The sequence below is a fragment of the Balaenoptera borealis genome (genome assembly GCF_965194805.1).
Source record: "Balaenoptera borealis genome assembly, chromosome: 16".
Taxonomy (NCBI): domain Eukaryota; kingdom Metazoa; phylum Chordata; class Mammalia; order Artiodactyla; family Balaenopteridae; genus Balaenoptera; species Balaenoptera borealis.
Window position 1 is genome coordinate 51,464,358 of NC_138872.1, and position 16,924 is coordinate 51,481,281.

General features: G+C 38.7%; 1 protein-coding gene across 3 annotated transcripts in view; it reads right to left on the reverse strand.

The window, feature by feature from the left end:
* MEIOB (meiosis specific with OB-fold) overlaps positions 1–16,924 on the reverse strand; it is a 33,496-nt gene that overhangs the window by 4,115 nt on the left and 12,457 nt on the right. For 2 of the 3 annotated variants that reach the window (XM_082362926.1, XM_082362925.1), the window contains exons 4-12: positions 15,774–15,905; positions 13,949–14,021; positions 11,602–11,797; positions 9,363–9,463; positions 8,408–8,460; positions 8,225–8,320; positions 3,773–3,874; positions 2,162–2,315; positions 226–409 (exon numbers count right to left, since the gene is read on the reverse strand). In XM_082362926.1, the coding sequence (XP_082219052.1) occupies positions 226–409; positions 2,162–2,315; positions 3,773–3,874; positions 8,225–8,320; positions 8,408–8,460; positions 9,363–9,463; positions 11,602–11,797; positions 13,949–14,021; positions 15,774–15,905 (1,091 nt within the window). The remainder of the gene's footprint in view (positions 1–225; positions 410–2,161; positions 2,316–3,772; positions 3,875–8,224; positions 8,321–8,407; positions 8,461–9,362; positions 9,464–11,601; positions 11,798–13,948; positions 14,022–15,773; positions 15,906–16,924) is intronic. The other variant, XM_082362927.1, reaches the window with a different exon arrangement.

The window sequence follows — 16,924 nt, forward strand, 5'->3', positions numbered from 1 at the left end:
CTCTCTTGTTATTCCTAACAGTTAATGTTAGCTAGGATTTTAATATGCAATATGTAATTATTTGTTCATTAAAACAATGTGTGTTTAAGTCAAGATTGATTTTTCCCAGACCTCTTTATTAATGAATTAATTTCTATCAAATGTTCACCAAAATAACCTATATGTTTGGGGAAGCGAATTCAATTTGGAAGTATTTCTAAACATATTTTCCTTTTTATTATTTACCGTGAAGCCCAAAGTCTCCTCAGCAACACTTCCTGTGAGACTACAGGAATGGAGGGTACCTGTGTGATCAGTAAGATCAATTAGCATATGGAAGCTGCGAAAAACTGATTTAAATTCTGAAGAATCTTTGTTGCAAGTTGTACAAGTGCTGGATGCTTCATTTACAATGTAACCACAGCCTGAACTGAAAAGAAACAAAGACAAGATAGAATGTGAAGGCCCTAAGTGACAAATCTGATCTCTAGCAGAAGAATTATCACTTAGACTTTTAGCCTAAGTCAGCACCTGGAATATTTACAGAGTAACTAATTACAGAGTGCTCAGCACTGAGCAGGGTACAAAATAGACCTACAAAATAGCAAGGAACAATGCACAGCAATACAACATGCTTTCTATTCAGTCAACCTCATTTTCAGTATTCCTGCTTCAGAAACTGGGACAAGCCAGTCCTCTCACAGTTCTGCCTCCTACCTTCCCCCATGCTGGGGTTCTTGCCCAGGATCACTCCCCAACTGGGGCCTTCCTCACTTGCACCCCAGCTCCCCCCCTTCTCTGAACAGCTGCACAACTTACACTTCAGCACGGACTTACACCCTATCACATCCTATTCCATGTTATTGCAGGTATGTTTGTTTATCTCCTGGCTCAGAGTTTGAGGGCAGGAATCCTGTCTTGTGCCTAGAAAGCCTGGGTTCCATGAATGCTCACTTGGTCCTGTACTAAGTCCTCTGTACATCCACAGAATAACCTGAGGGTTGGGGAGGTTCACACTCTAAATGCTGCTAGTACTGCTAGTGACACATTCTCCTCTCTTTAAGGGGTAATTCCATGCTGTTTTATATTTTTGAAGCAGTCATTACTTTGCCAATTTGAATAGGAAGACTAATTCAAATTTCTCAAGCAGAGGGAATGATCTGAAGATACTGGTTTCTTGTAAGCCACAGATCACTTTTGAATTAAATTTTAGATACTTTTCCTCAGATATCAATATTAAAGATGTAGGAAAAATAAGGGAGACAATAACATTGTTTTTAATTTTTGAAAAATATTTTTCAAAAAATAAACACCTGCCTTACACAACAGCCTCTACATTAGTTTTTTTCAACTTTAATACCAAATCATACAATGTTTTAAAAATCCATAGGCCAATTTCTTGATTGTGGTGGTTGATACACAAACCTACACATGATAAAACTATATGAAATTTCACACACACACACACATGATGCATATTAATCTGGGGAAATCTGAATAAGATCAATGGATTTAATTAATGTCATTACTGTCTACGATGTGATACTATAGTTTTGCAAAATGTTACCATTGGGGGAAACTGGACAAAGTGTACAGTTTATATATTATTTCTTACAGTGCCATGTGAATCTAGAACTATGTCAATAAAAATGTCAATTATAAATCCATAGGGAGACTTTCACAATAACATTTTAGAATTTTCTTGCCAAGCATTTTTTGGCTAAGATTATTAAATCTACTTGGGTTTACTTTTCTATGCAAGTAGATACTAACTTTGACCTAGGAGAGGTTGGAAATCATATTCTTCATACAGTTGAAATAATTTATTAAAATGCTATTACTTGTATTGCTATAGGATGTGGTCACCAAAATAATTTTTGAATTGTCATAAAACAATAGTTTGTCATCCCAGTTAAAAGTTTCGGCATTATTATATCTTTCTATTTTAGGGTTGCTGAAACACAGTAAATTAAATTTTGCTTTAAAAGGCAATTATAATTTTGAATCTAAATAGTTTGTCAAATGCATAACCACTTATGCATAATGCATAACCACTATTCAAATGCATAACCACTATTATGTCAAAGAATAGCTTAACTTTTATAGAGTTTAAAATTTATTAACAATAATTGTTTTTATTTCTTATAAGAATGAACTTTCTAAAAGTAATTTGGTTGCTTACCATCTATTTCGAACTACTTTTGTAGTTTCATCATCAATGTTCAGTGTAGAAATGTAAGCATAAAGAATTCCATAGATAGGATCAGCTTTTCCTTCATTCTTCAAAGCTTTTACCTTTAATTGTTCAACTGTATAGACATCAACTATTGTATTTACTAAAAAAAAAAAAAAAAGTCATGGAAGTTCTAAATATATTCTAAGAACTCCGAAGGATTATATCCAAATAGAAAAGCTACAAAGCTCAAATGAGAATATGTAGTAGCTTAAGTTATGTAATAGAAAAATTATTATATATGATATATTAAAACTGATTATATAAAAGGACATAAAAGCAAAAAAGGAAAAGAATGAGAAACTAGTCTTTATTAAAATGAATAATTTCTGATCATCAGAAGATTCCATTAAAAGAATGAAAAGGCAAGCCATAGAGTGGGAGATGCTAGCAATCTATAAGGAGATAAAGGATTCATATCCAGAATATCTAAAGGATTCTTAAAAATCAATAAGAAAAAGACAAGTCAACTCAATTTTTTAAATGGTGAAGAGACTATATTTATTTATTTATTTATGGCTGCACCGCGAGACTTAGTTCCCCACAAGCCACGCTGCACAGCCGAAAAACAAAACAAAACAAAAAGAAAGAAAGAAAGGAAACATGTTAAATATCCCCCAGGAAAGCATAACAAAGTTCTTCTTTTACAAGTTAATGTGACTTGCAGAATAACTTATTTCATGCTTAATTCAATTGTTACTTACTCTCTTAAGAGGAATTATTAGGAAGTATTTCACCTCCTAGGATGAAGTTACAAGAACATGCCTTCAGGGAATGATTGAAGTCTTCCCTCTGCTTTTCCCCATTCTCCTGAGTGTCTAAGCATAAGCCACAGACGGCAACAAACCACATCCTTTTTTTTTTTTTTGGCCACACCACGAGGCATGTGGGATCTTAGTTCCCCAACCAGAGAGAAAGAACTCGTGCCCCCTGCTTTGGAAGCGTGGAGTCTTAACCACTGGCCTGCCAGGGAAGTCCCAGCATCCCTTTTAAAGTCAAGCTTCAGTCTGGGGTCTGTGAACACATGACATTTTATGCAAAATTCTATGTGTGGGTACAGCTACTTTTCTGGGGAAAAGGTCATAGCTCTCATCAGATTGGCAAAAGGTTATATAAGCCTCCAAAAGTTTTAAACTACCTTTTTAAAAGTGGAAGTATAGGGCTTCCCTAGTGGCGCAGTGGTTAAGAATCTGCCTGCCAATGCAGGGAACACGGGTTCGAGCCCTGGTCTGGGAAGATCCCACATGCCGCGGAGCAACTAAGCATGTGAGCCACAACTACTGAGCCTGCACGACTGGAGCCTGTGCTCCGCAACAAGTGAGGCCGCGATAGTGGGAGGCCCGTGCACCGCGATGAAGAGTGGCCCCCGCTTGCCGCAACTGGAGAAAGCCCTCGCACAGAAACGAAGACCCAACACAGCCAAAAATTAATTAATTAATTATTTAAAAAAAAAGTGGAAGTGTAGCAGTTACATAATAAGAATATATCTTTTACTAAGTAACTTTATAGGCCCAAATTCTGGCCTTTTAAAAATTCAAATAATATTTAAAGGTCACTTACAATTTGTGGATTCTTTCAAATAACTGTCAATTTCATCATCCAGAGGATTCGTTTCTTTATTTTCTCTTATAAAATTCAATAGGATGTTAGCTTCTGGTGTATCTTAATTGAAAATGCATAATAAGTAAACAGCAAACTGATTATTTTTTAAATCACTGTAAATGATCCAAAATTATTTTTAACAGTAAAAAGTGAAGACGTATAAGAATACAATCAAACACAATATTACAAAGCCATTAACAATGTGATGGGGTGCCCCATTAACACAGAGAGATGTACACCAGATATCACGAGTTTAAAGAGCAGCTTACAAAACATCGTCATACAATTCCCTTTCATTTTAAAAAAGATACATGAGCAAAGTTATCTGGAAGAATATGTATCAAAGAAATGATTATCTCTTATGAGATGGTGAATTTACAGCTGATCTTTCTTTTTATGTTTTTATGTATTTTTTGAATTTTATATGTATTTCTTTTCTAGTCAGAAAAAAAATTTTTTTAAGGTTGTTTAAAACGCTTGCTCCAGGGCTTCCCTGGTGGTGCAGTGGTTGAGAATCTGCCTGCCAATGCAGGGGACACGGGTTCGAGCCCTGGTCTGGGAAGATCCCACATGCCGCGGAGCAACTGGGCCCGTGAGCCGCAATTACTGAGCCTGCGCGTCTGGAGCCTGTGCTCTGCAACAAGAGAGGCCGCGATAGTGAGAGGCCCGCGCACTGCGATGAAGAGTGGCCCCCGCTTGCCACAACTAGAGAAAGCCCTCGCACAGAAACGAAGACCCAACACAGCCATAAATAAATAAAAATAAATTTTTAAAAAAATTATTAAAAAAAAAAAAAAAAAAAAAAGCTTGCTCCAGACTTACCTGGTGGCGCAGTGGTTAAGAATCTGCCTGCCAATGCAGGGGACACGGGTTCGATCCCTGGTCCAGGAAGATCCCACATGCCGCAAAGCAACAAAGACCGTGTGCCACAACTACTGAGCCTGCTCTCTGGAGCCCGTGAGCCACAACTACTGAGCCCACGGGCCACAGCTACTGAAGCCCATGTGCCTAGAGCCCATGCTCCACAACAAGAGAAGCCACCACAATGAGAAGCCTGCGCACCGCAACAAAGAATAGCCCCCCACTAGCCACAACTAGAGAAAGCCCAATGCAGCCAAAAATAAATAAATAAATAAATAAATAATTTTTAAAAATTTTATTTATTTACTTATTTATTTATGGCTGTGTTGGGTCTTCATTTCTGTGCGAGGGCTTTCTCTAGTTGTGGCAAGCGGGGGCCACTCTTCATCGCAGTGCGCGGGCCTCTCACTGCTGCGGCCTCTCTGTTGCGGAGCACAGGCTCCAGACGCGCAGGCTCAGTAATTGTGGCTCATGGGCCCAGCCGCTCCGCGGCATGTGGGATCCTCCCAGACCAGGTCTCGAACCCGTGTCCCATGCATTGGCAGGCAGATTCTCAACCACTGCGCCACCAGGGAAGCCCAATTAATTTTTTAAAAAGATTCTTATAATTAAAAAACAAAACAAAACAAAACCTTGCTCCTCGGGACTTCCCTGGTAGTCCAGTGGTTAAGAATCTGCCTTCCAATGCAGGGGATGTGGGTTTGATCCCTGGTCAGGGAACTAAGATCCTACATGCCACGGGGCAACTAAGCCCGCGCACCGCAACTACTGAGCCTGAGTGCTCTAGAGCCCGCGTGACACAACTGGAGAGAAGCCTGCCTGTGTGCTCTGGAGCCCGCGCGCCACAACTAGAGAGTCTGCATGCCACAACTAGAGAGCTTGCGTGCTCTGGAGCTGTGCGCCACAACTAGAAAGAAGCCTGCATGCCGCAACTAAAGACCCCACATGCCACAACAAAGACCCGAAGCAGCCAAATAAATAAATAAATAAATAAAATACTTCAAAAAAAAAAAAAAGCTTGCTCCTCAATTTGGGACATGAGTATCCTCAGGAATAGTGAGATAATGTGCCAGAAGGCACAAATCTGATTTTGAAGAGGGGCTCTCTAACTCTGACACCCTTCAACTCCAAGCCCCAACCTCTAACACCTGCTTGTCTTCAGCCCTCCCTCACCATCTCCAACATTCTGCAAACCGTCCTGCCAATGCTTGGACCCCCTGACTCCCCTGGACAGAGTCAGGGTTTCTTCCTCCTCGTCCTGTTGTACCACAAGTCTTATCACTGTTGGTTCTTTCTCAGAACTAGACTGGAATCCCAGACAGGGGTTTTGCCTTTTCATTTCTGTACTTCAGTTATAGTGACTATCCTTCCATCCATCTGAGCATCCATCCACTCATGTACTTCCTTGTTCCAGAAAGTGTTAAAGTTACCTCAATAGTTGGCAAATAAAAGGCATTCACTAAATATCTGTAAATTAATGAGCATCCTGGGACAGAAGCTGGTAGGAAGGGTGGGGTGTAGGCACTGCTGTCAAGAGCTCTAAGGACAACAGGGTCATCCCAGACTGTCTGTGGGGGGACAGAAATTCTGCCTTCCCCATCTGATGAACTCTCTCGGGGCAGGAAGCCTGGACATGCTGGCTAGGATGAAAGCTCAAACCATTTAGAGGTTCTTAATTTCTATGTGGCATGTGTAGCCCAGGAAATTAGAAATAAGACTGATTTAAATAAGCATATTGAAATTCACACACCATTATACATATTCTCCTTTATATTTGTCTCCTTGAGAAATAAGGCATTTATTCTAATGATGTTAGCATTGCTCAAAACACTTTGACATTTCCCCTTTGAATCTGTTTTCAGAGCCAAACGCACAACATCCTTCAAATCTGTCTCATTAACTTAGTCTTGAGGTTTCGATACGATTAGTACTGTCAAGCTTGATAACCTTTTCCACCAGACAAATCCAACTGTCTTTTAGAAATTTTCCCAGACCAAATTTACCCTTAGAGGATGAAGATTTTCTATCATTGATGTTATTAAATATACTAAAAATAGTCTATTAGTCTATTAATAAAATATTAAAAATAAGAAACCATAGTACTCTCCTCAAAAGAAAAAAAAAAGTAATTGAAGAGTGACACTATTGCCCTGTGGTAAGAACAGACCATGGTTGTGTCCCCATTAATTTACAACAAAGAAGCCAGAGCAATCCTTTTAGAACTTAGATAATGTCACTGCCCTGCTCCCCCTTTCCTACAAAGTAAAAGCCAGCATTCTTTTATCAGTAAGTCCTTCTCGATCACCTCCATTTCTTCTCTGACCTCCACTCTTCCTCCTGCCCTGCTCTATCAGATCCAGCCACACTGGCCTCAGGGCCTTTGCACTGGCTGGTCCCTCTGCCTGGTGTGCTCTTTCCTCATTGTTAACCCCCTCACTGCCTCACCGCGTCTTTGCTCAAATGTTGCCCTCCCAGTGAGGCCTACCTGACCACCCTATGTAAACAGCAACCTGCCCTACACACACCGTGGCATTCTAGACCCTCCTGACCCTGTTCCTCTTTTACTTCTCAAGCATTTCATAATTCATGGATGTGCTATCTTTATTGTTCATTCTCTGTCTACCCCCTGCTAGGACGTGAGCTCCATGAGCAGGAGAGATATTTGTGTTTTGTCACTGGACCCAGAACAGTGCCCAGCACACAGCATGTGCACAGTAGACGAGAGCTCAACAAGAACAAATCAATGAGTGTTGTATCACCTCCCATGACACTGCTTTTAAGGAGACAACATTCCTGCAGTAGATGAGCAAGATCCAACACACTTATATTTAAAAAGTCTTGTTATTTTATATCATATCTCATAGTAATTTTACTTTTAAAAATTCTGATAAGTTTGGTCAAAGACAAAATTGCTTTATAGTTCTCAGTCACTATTAATGCTTCGTTATTGACCAGTAGAGTGAACTTATATTTAAAATGATACCTACTGTATTTATATCTTCTTGAGATTTTGAAGGATTATTCACTTCTGGGAATTCTGTACTCTTCTGCAGTGTTGGGCTGATCTTTCTATCTGCACTACAAAGCACTCAGAGGATGCTTAAGGGCACCAACCCCTCATCTCCCCAAACTTGCTTCCCTGATTTCATGCTAGAACAGCTTTAAACCCTTTAACAACCACTAGCAATTATGAACTAATGATTCTATATATATGTTCTCCACTCTCTAGTGCTGTTACTTGAATGCAGTAAAATTAAATTTATTTTTTAAATAGTCAGTAATTTAGGTTATCCAATCAATAGCAATGAGCTCTCAAAATCATCACAAGAGATGATGCTTTAAAAATGAGTCTGGTTTTTCACATTTCTTTTGTAAAGATATCAAAGATACAGCTCATTGTAAGTTTTTCAAAGTCATATGAAGCAGTTTTTCACTTTTCATTCAAATGAAATCCAAGCTTCATTTTCATTCTTAAACACACTGCACAAATATTGGAATACATGATGTAGTCATTTCCAAAGGGATAAAAAATTTCAAATAGCTTTTTACCTGGATTAGTTGTAATAATGGTTTTTGAGATTACAGTTGCTGTCATGCAGTTCCGAAATTTGTCAAAACTTATTCTTACATCTGAGGCAAATATTACTGTTTGGGAAAAAAGCCATTTTAAAATTATTACACAGAGGGATAAAAAAATGACAAATATTGAACACAATCATTGAAGTATGATACCTGTTTCTCGTGGCACCCAGCTCTGTGCAAGTAGAATAGATTCATTATCCCAACTGCGTGTGTCAAAAAAGAAGTGATAAAAATCAAATACATTAGAAAAAAACTGGCAGTGACCACATTATTTACCAGAAAAAGGATGTCTTAATTGATGAGGTTAATAATCCCCCATAGGGTCCAAAGCACAGTTAAGGATTTTGGTTTCTCCTGCATTTTGCAGGGCTACACTCCCTATCTCACAGAAAATTTAACACCTATGAAAATCATTCCTTTCAGCACCATTCATATCTAACAACTTCTGCTCCTTCAATTCCTTCTTTTCCTATCACCCAGATCACTCCAGGCTAGTTAGAACTGAGTGACTACAAGTTTAAAAATTTTGAAGTCACTCTTTCATGCCATTAAGGGAGGGCCCCACCATGGATAAACTGCTCGGGGGACTTGATAGGTTGAAGCCCTGTTTCAAATTACGTGCTTTCTTTGGTACCCAGGCATCTGGAGTCTAAACAGTACCATGTTATACCCTGTGATGCTTCAGGATGTAGCCCTGCCCCACATCTGGGAGGCCCATAGAACCCAGCCTGTGACAATGCTTGCTTTTCTACCATCTTTCCATGGCTTGGCTCCAGGGTACCACCCAAGGAATCACAGAAAGTCTGGCTCGTTCTTTATCAATGAGACTTAGTAAATGACGATTTGTTACAAAACAGAGTATAATAATAAACAAGTTACAGTAGAGTCCATCTATGAAATCCCATGCCATCTAAAGATCTCATTTTAAGGTAATCATAGACTATAATGACTCAACATACAAGAGAAAGGTTTATTTTTTAAACACCATTTCTCTATCATTACTCCTCTCCTGATATGAAATCCATCATCTCCTGATGAAATTAAAATGTCTGACTTGGTGATAATAGCACAGATTTCACAGTTTGGAACAGATGTGGGAAGTTACCATATCATTGCAAAAGAAGACTCTGTCTCATCATAGAGTTTAACTTCACACCTCTGGCCTTTTCTTCGGTCTGAAGTTGTAAAGTATTTTGGCTCTCCAACCTTAGTAATTGAAGAAAATCATTATTTTTCTTCACCTAGAGTTGTAGAGGTACTTAAATGTTTGTTGATGGAAATACTCAAATGTTTACCTTTTAAACAACAAATTAGAAATATCAAAATAGCTAGAATCACTAATATATATTTGATGATTTAACAGCATCTTTTATCTCTGAACTAGGTGTATTTAAGTTGTAAGTCACCACACTTTGATTGAAGAGAGATACAGATATGTGTGCTTTAAGTCAAGACTGTGGGATCTTTTCAACATGTTAGAACAAATGCTCCATGACAAGTCCCTGGGTGGCATCTATGTGGACTCATTGAGGGTAGAAAGTACATTTTCAATATCTATGTATCCCCATGGCTTAGCGTAGGGCCTGGCACGGAGTTCATGTGACTGGATGATTTCATCTCTCTGGGCCTCAGTGTCCTCGTCTTGCTAGCCCAGGTATGGATATTGATACCTCCTTTGCTGCCTTCCTAGGGACAAGCTGGTGAGAATCGAAAGAGGGATAAATGGGAATGTGCTTTGATATACCGTCTGATTCAGTCCACACTGTGGTGTAAGAGGATCATGGAGGTGGGGGTGAACTCAGGGGCCCTTCTGTGCCCTCAGGGAGTTCTCACATGGAACAGCAGCACCTCTGATGGCCACACAGCAATGGCCCAAGCATGAACAGTCAGCTGCCCCCTATGCCACTGTCACCCATGCATCTGTTGTCAGGGCTGAGCTCCTTGGGAAGAAGCTGAAGAAAGAGTCACAGCTGCCTGCAGAAGAGAGCATCTAGAAAGAAAGTCAGAGGAAAGGACAGCCAGAGTATGAGCGAGGCCTACCATATCACAGCATGCAAGAAAACTGTATGAAAAGGAGTTTTAAAGTGAAGAGACCTAAGTAGAGGCGAGAAGGAAGAAAACAGGTTAAATAAAAACGTAAAGATAAGGAAATGTAAGAGGGATGGAAGCAAAATGGGAGAAAAAAGGCATGAAAATAAAAGAAATAATATAATCCTATGAAAGGTGGTACTAGACTCAAGGGGTGGAGGCAGGAAGGCGGACATGGAAAAAGCTGTTGCAGGTTTTATATTCATACTGAGTTTTAGAAAATCCTTACTACATTGTAATATAATGGCATTATATGGAATTTCAGGGAAATTGAGAGATCATATCCTGCCTTTAAGTAAGATTGAACCTAAGTTGCCCAGAAAGGAATTTTTCCCATTTTTCAATACTGTCATATCGGGTATTTATTCCTCCATCCTGAATGATACTGAGTGCTCACTGTGTGGCAGGCACTGTGCTGGGCTGGGCTGGGCTGGGCTGGGGAACAACGCAGGCAGGCCTCTGTTGGCCTGTCATGGGGATAGTCGACACTCAGTCATTTAATATGGAAACGCAATTAGCAATTACTTACAACATTAACTATAAGTACCCAAATCTATTTCCCTTTTTTTTATCTTCTGATTATCATCATTCTGTATATTGAAAATTGTTCTTGTCCCTTTATTTGTGTACTTTATTTTGTGAAAATTTGCTCCCTGCCAAGTGATTCTAGTCTGTCCAATGGAGTTCAAAACTTGCTGCAATAATTGGGTAAGAGGGAGATGTGGAAGCAAAGGATGGTGAGACATTCCCCGGCACCCCATGGAGTGTCGTTCTGCCCTGCTTTTCAGCACCTGATGCTATGCATTAGCTCACAGGGCCCCTACTGCAGCACCGTGGGTTTCTCGCTCTCTCCCTCAACTCAGGACAGCTCTGAGAACACGCACTGAATTGATTCCTTGATTTATTCAACCTAAGCCCCTTCGAAGAACTTCCTGGAGATCTTAAAGTCAATGAATTTACCCTTTCTATTTGTGCCTTTTGTTTAACTCAAGTATGAAAAGCTCTCATATAGTTAGTGGATCATTTATGACTGTGTACTGCATTTAACATTCAAATACAATTTTATTTTGCTACTCATTCACAGCTAAAATGCTGCTTTCCCTTTAATGAGAAGTGTTATTTTCTAAATTCAACGGAGGATGGATCAAGATACAGAGGAAATTTTACTCCAGTTGATTATTACTTTCCAAACACAAATAAAATGATAGAATTCCCCCCACCAAATTGAACTTGGCTTTGTTGGGGTTTTAACTTACCGACCTCACAGCTGCAAGGACATTAATAATTCTCCCATCAAGACTGTGTCCGTTTGCAACAATGTCACCCAATGAATAATAATCACAAGACTCTTTAACAGGTAAGTATATCAAAGAAAGTAGCTTCGCATCCACTTCATAACTGGAACAAACTTTTACCATTGAGTGATTCTCACTGAGCAATAGCTTATAATCGCTAAATTGTAAAAACACACACCAGAAGTTAATATCAAATTATTTTCTAATAGAAAAATACTTCAAAGTTCACAGTCAAACTTTGGTTATAACTTAAACTATATTTTAAAAATTATATTAAGAAGATTTATACTTTTCACTCTTAGAAACATTGAAAAGCTTTGTAAAATATTTTTTGTCTAAAATGTATTTTCATTAAGAAAATGTTTTAAAGACCAACTGTGTCTGAGTTTTAAGCACACTAATAGTCTGATCTTGCACAATACTCTGAGTTTCATTTCTTTCTCTGTAAAAAAAAGGGTATAAAAGCACTCTAAAACATTGTGGGGGGGGGAGGGTGATTTCCACCTCTATGACACTGACTGCCCTGCCTATGTGCTTTCCTTACCTCTGTGGTGCTCTGTAGGAACAGATGCACAATATTTATACACTTGAGGTGCTCTTCCCCTTCCAGCCAATCAACTCCCAAGTGTCCTCCATGGAGCCTCTTTCTAGTCCTCTAATCCAGGACCCCCCCACCCCCCGCCTCCTCCCCCTGCTACTGCTTTAGGTGTTTCTCTCATCACTTCTTACCCAAACTACTGCTTGTCTCCTAAGCTTTGTTCCCCTACTGTCCGTCCTCCTCAGGTAGCCAAAGTGATCTTCCTAAACCACGAATATGAATATATTATTTCCCAGCTCAAAAGATCTTCTGGGCTAGCCATCACCAAAGCATGAAGTTGGTACAACAAGCAAAGCTGTCTGTGAAGTGTCTCTGCTTCTCTCTCGAGCTTCTCCTCCTGCTGTTCCCCTGCCTATATTCCAGCCACATCATATTCCTAGGCTATAAAACTGCCATTTTAGAGAAAAACGTAGTCAAACATCAACAGTTTCATAAGGTTTAAACTACTATTAACTGTTCTGGAAAAGGCCAGGAGGTTTCATGTTTGTTCCCTCTGCCAAGGATGCTCTTCCCTCCCTCCATTCATGTGTTCATTCCATAAACACTTACTGAGGGCCTATTATGTGCCAGACCCTAGTCTAGGCACAGGGGGTACAGTGGTGAGGAAGACACACAAGACCTATGATCTCACGGAGTTTACATGTGAGAGAGGGAGACAGATAAGAACAATTAATCAAATAATCCCAGATTGTGATCAGGTATGGTACACATACCCTGTATACAGGACGAAGTCCTAGTAATGCATACTGGAAGAGCTACTACAGACAGAGTAGGTGGGGGAAGATCTAAGGAGGTGACATTTAAGCTGACACTTCAATGAGAAGAGCAAATAAGATTGTTCTTTGCAGAGGGAAGGGAACATGCAATGCTGTTAGTGCAGAATGAGCCCAGGATGTTCATAAAGTGGAGGACTCTTCATGTGGCTGCAGAGAAATGAGACCTATAAGATGAGGTCAGAAAAATGGGTGCAGGTGCATGTGTAGTAGAGACTTTTGTGCCCACCCAGAGCTCTTTACCAGCTACACCCTTCTCTCTCGAGATTTGCCCTCAGCCAGAAATACCTTTAAGCCTTCCCTCCTCCGCAGGAGTAGGGGGTGGACTTCAGCCAAAAACTTGTAAATATAGGGTACAAAAGCCCAGGCCTCTTTCTTTAGGGTGGTACCACTTTGAGGTGCCACTCATGCTCCAGAGCTCCCATCTGGGTCAGGATGAGACTGGGCTCCTGCTGAACCTGCCTCTTTGCTCACCTTCCCCCCAATGCTATCCTTACAGGCTGCTTCTAAGGGCTCTCCCTCAACAAATCATCTGCACAAAAATCCTCCTCTGGGCTCTGCTTCCAGAGCCCTGGAACCTGAACTAAGATAGTAAGGCATGTGAAGAGAGTTATAAATTGAGATGAAAAAATAGATATATGACTTCCATGATTTACCTTTTCATTGTTCAGCTTTAATGTGACTAGAGTCAGATTTTTGTAATCTAAGAATGAGAATCAAAGTACTAAAAACAAAGCCATTTTTTATGTGATCTTACGTCAAAGTAAATTACTTCATAATCAAAGATAAATATTGTGAAGCAGAATTAAACTCTTAATTTTCAAACTGAAGTATACACTTTTAATAAGCTCTCTGTTAATCTGACATGCAAAAACTTATTAGTAATAATCATTCTGGCATAAAGTAGTAATCATTCTGACCTCTGTGTTAGATTTACCTAGGAGTTGCAGGGCTGAACTTTTCTTCTCTTTCTAATTCCTTTCTTTGGATCAGGGGATTTTCAATTATCACTAAAACAGAGGGGAAAATATGATGCTATTACAAAAAAGTAACAGGATAAATTTAAAAAATGAGTGTACATAACAATGAACATTACAATGTTATTTCTAATTTTGAGTTGGTGTTATGTATCCTTCACAATCATTTTCTTGTGGCACTGTGAGCAACAGAATTCTGGGGTATGACCAATCAATTTGATCTCAGATGACATTTCTTATACTTTGTGTTTAAATCCCAACATATGATCCACATTAATATTACTTTATTGAATTACAATCAGTTACACTGAACATTTGATTTGGTTACAACATGCCCTTCTATAAAATAAATTGATCTTCACCCAATTCACAGCTGTCCTCAAAAATAATAGTGGTAGTTAGAAAGAGCAATGCAAAATTTGGGTCCTGATTTGAGCCCCACAACTTATCAGTTTTATGACTTAACATTTTAGGGTTTCCATTTCCTATGGTCTATGTTAGACTTTTTTGTGCTCTATTTTGCTAATTCCTCACACAACCATCCCTCATTATTATCCCTCTTTCCAAATGAAGAAATTGAAGTTCACAGAGGTTAAATAACTTTCTTGAGGTATTATATCTAGAAAGTAGTAGAGCTGGAATTAGAACTGTTCTAATTCTATTTGTAATTCTAATTCAAAAATCTGTAATCTTTTTATTCTACCACACCAAAATCTTATTTACTTCTATAAGCATCATCAGATTTACACCTTTAAAATCCCTTATCTCATTCATCCTCACAACAACCATCAACATGGAACATAGGTTAATACCGAAATATATCTTTAGCTCTAGGTAACTAATGTTCTGGCATTCAACCAAGAAATGTTTTGCTTGTACTGCGCCCTGTGACCATTTGCAAAGTTTTTTGCCTTCATAGTCCATATGTTCAACTACCTTATTATTCAGTTAGAGAGATACTATATGTAATCCTGAAAGTTAATAATATGATTGGGTGCTGAGTAACTAGTATGGGTACTAGGCTGCTTGATCTGCAGGGTTAGAGAGGAGTAGTTTAATTGTCTCTGTTACCCTTTCCCTTCTTTTTTCTACCATGAAAGAGAGCTGGTATACATGCTTTCTTGTTTCTTGTATGAGGCTAGAGCTGTCATCTATTGAGTGACTAAGTTCTACACTTTATAACAGGCACACTATCTCATTTAACATTCACAAGAATCTATAGGGTGTTAATTCATAGTTGAGACCCAACAAGATTAAGAAATTTTCTCAAAGCCACAATGTAATAAATGTTGGTACTTGGAATTGAATCCAGATCTACCTGTTCTCAAGGTCTTGTTCTTTTCAATATACTACACTGTACCATCAGAGGGCTATTGGGATGGGTAGACGATATGAAAGATTTGGTATTTTAGGCTGAAGTTTTCTTAAAATCCATTAAAAATTCAAATATCTTTTATCAAAATCTATTTAGCATTCCTATGATATGTTTACAGAAAGATAAATGATTAGAGCCACAAGAGGGACTGATGCAAAATGAAATGAAATAGAAATAAACCAAAGATCATAGAGCTACTTAGTAAAAATATGTGATTATCATGTTTGTATGTTTCAATTAAATGCTGAATGCCTTGTGTTATACTCTTAACACTTGACTTTTTTCTGGTAAGGTTCTTGAGAATAAGAATTGTGTCTTATTTCATTTTGACTCCCTCAGTGTAGTTATCACAAACATATCATGGGAATAATACTGTAAGAGAAACAGTTTAAGAATCCATGCCAACTTACCGCACTCGCCAACACGAAAGCCATCAGAAAGTGATCTGATGTAATCTTCCTTGCCCCACGATGTTGCATTTACAAAATGGGTTGTTGAATCACGAATGGTGAAACTGAAAGTGTACCTTTCTGATCCAATATCTAAGGGAAAACCAATACTTTTATTTTTCAAATGAAAAGTTTTATTTTAACTTTGAACAAATATGATTATTTGATGCTAAAAACACTCAAACACATGGTGTAAAATATTATTTCAGATATAAATTATGTAAGTTACGCTTTTATGAATTCTAAGCTGCCAAGGTAGATAACTCACCTCACTGTTACCCCTATGTTCCCTTTCCCCAGTTATCTGTATATTTGGAGGGAAATGACATGTAGGCTTGAACCATCCAGATATTAGCTTAGAGTCTCCATTTCTCTCTTACTGTTGTTTTAACCTAAGTCATAATTCAGATCTAAATTATTTCAAAACAAATAAATGTGTGCTGCTAAAAGATACCACTAGGGGTCAGCAAGTACCTTTTTTCCAAAATAAAATTTCTTTATTGTTTTGCTAATTAAAAAAGTAATATATATATATTTTTAACATCTTTATTGAAGTATAATTGCTTTACAATGGTGTGTTAGTTTCTGCTTTAAAACGAAGTGAATCAGTTATACATATACATATGTTCCCATATCTCTTCCCTCTTGCATCTCTCTCCCTCCCACCCTCCCTATCCCACCCCTCTAGGTGGTCACAAAGCACCAAGCTGATCTCCCTGTGCTATGCGGCTGCTTCCCACTAGCTATCTATTTTACATTTGGTAGTGTATATATGTCCATGACACTCTCTCACCCTGTCACATCTCACCCCTCCCCCTCCCCATATCCTCAAGTCCATTCTTTAGTAGGTCTGTGTCTTTATTCCCATCTTGCCACTAGGTTCTTCATGTCCTTTTTTTTTTTTTTCCTTAGATTCCATATATATGTGTTAGCATACTGTATTTGTTTTTCTCTTTCTGACTTACTTCACTCTGTATGACAGACTCTAACTCCATCCACCTCATTACAAATACCTCCATTTCATTTCTTTTTATGGCTGAGTAATATTCCATTGTATATATGTGCCACATCTTCTTTATCCATTCATCCGATGATGGACATTTTGGTTGCTT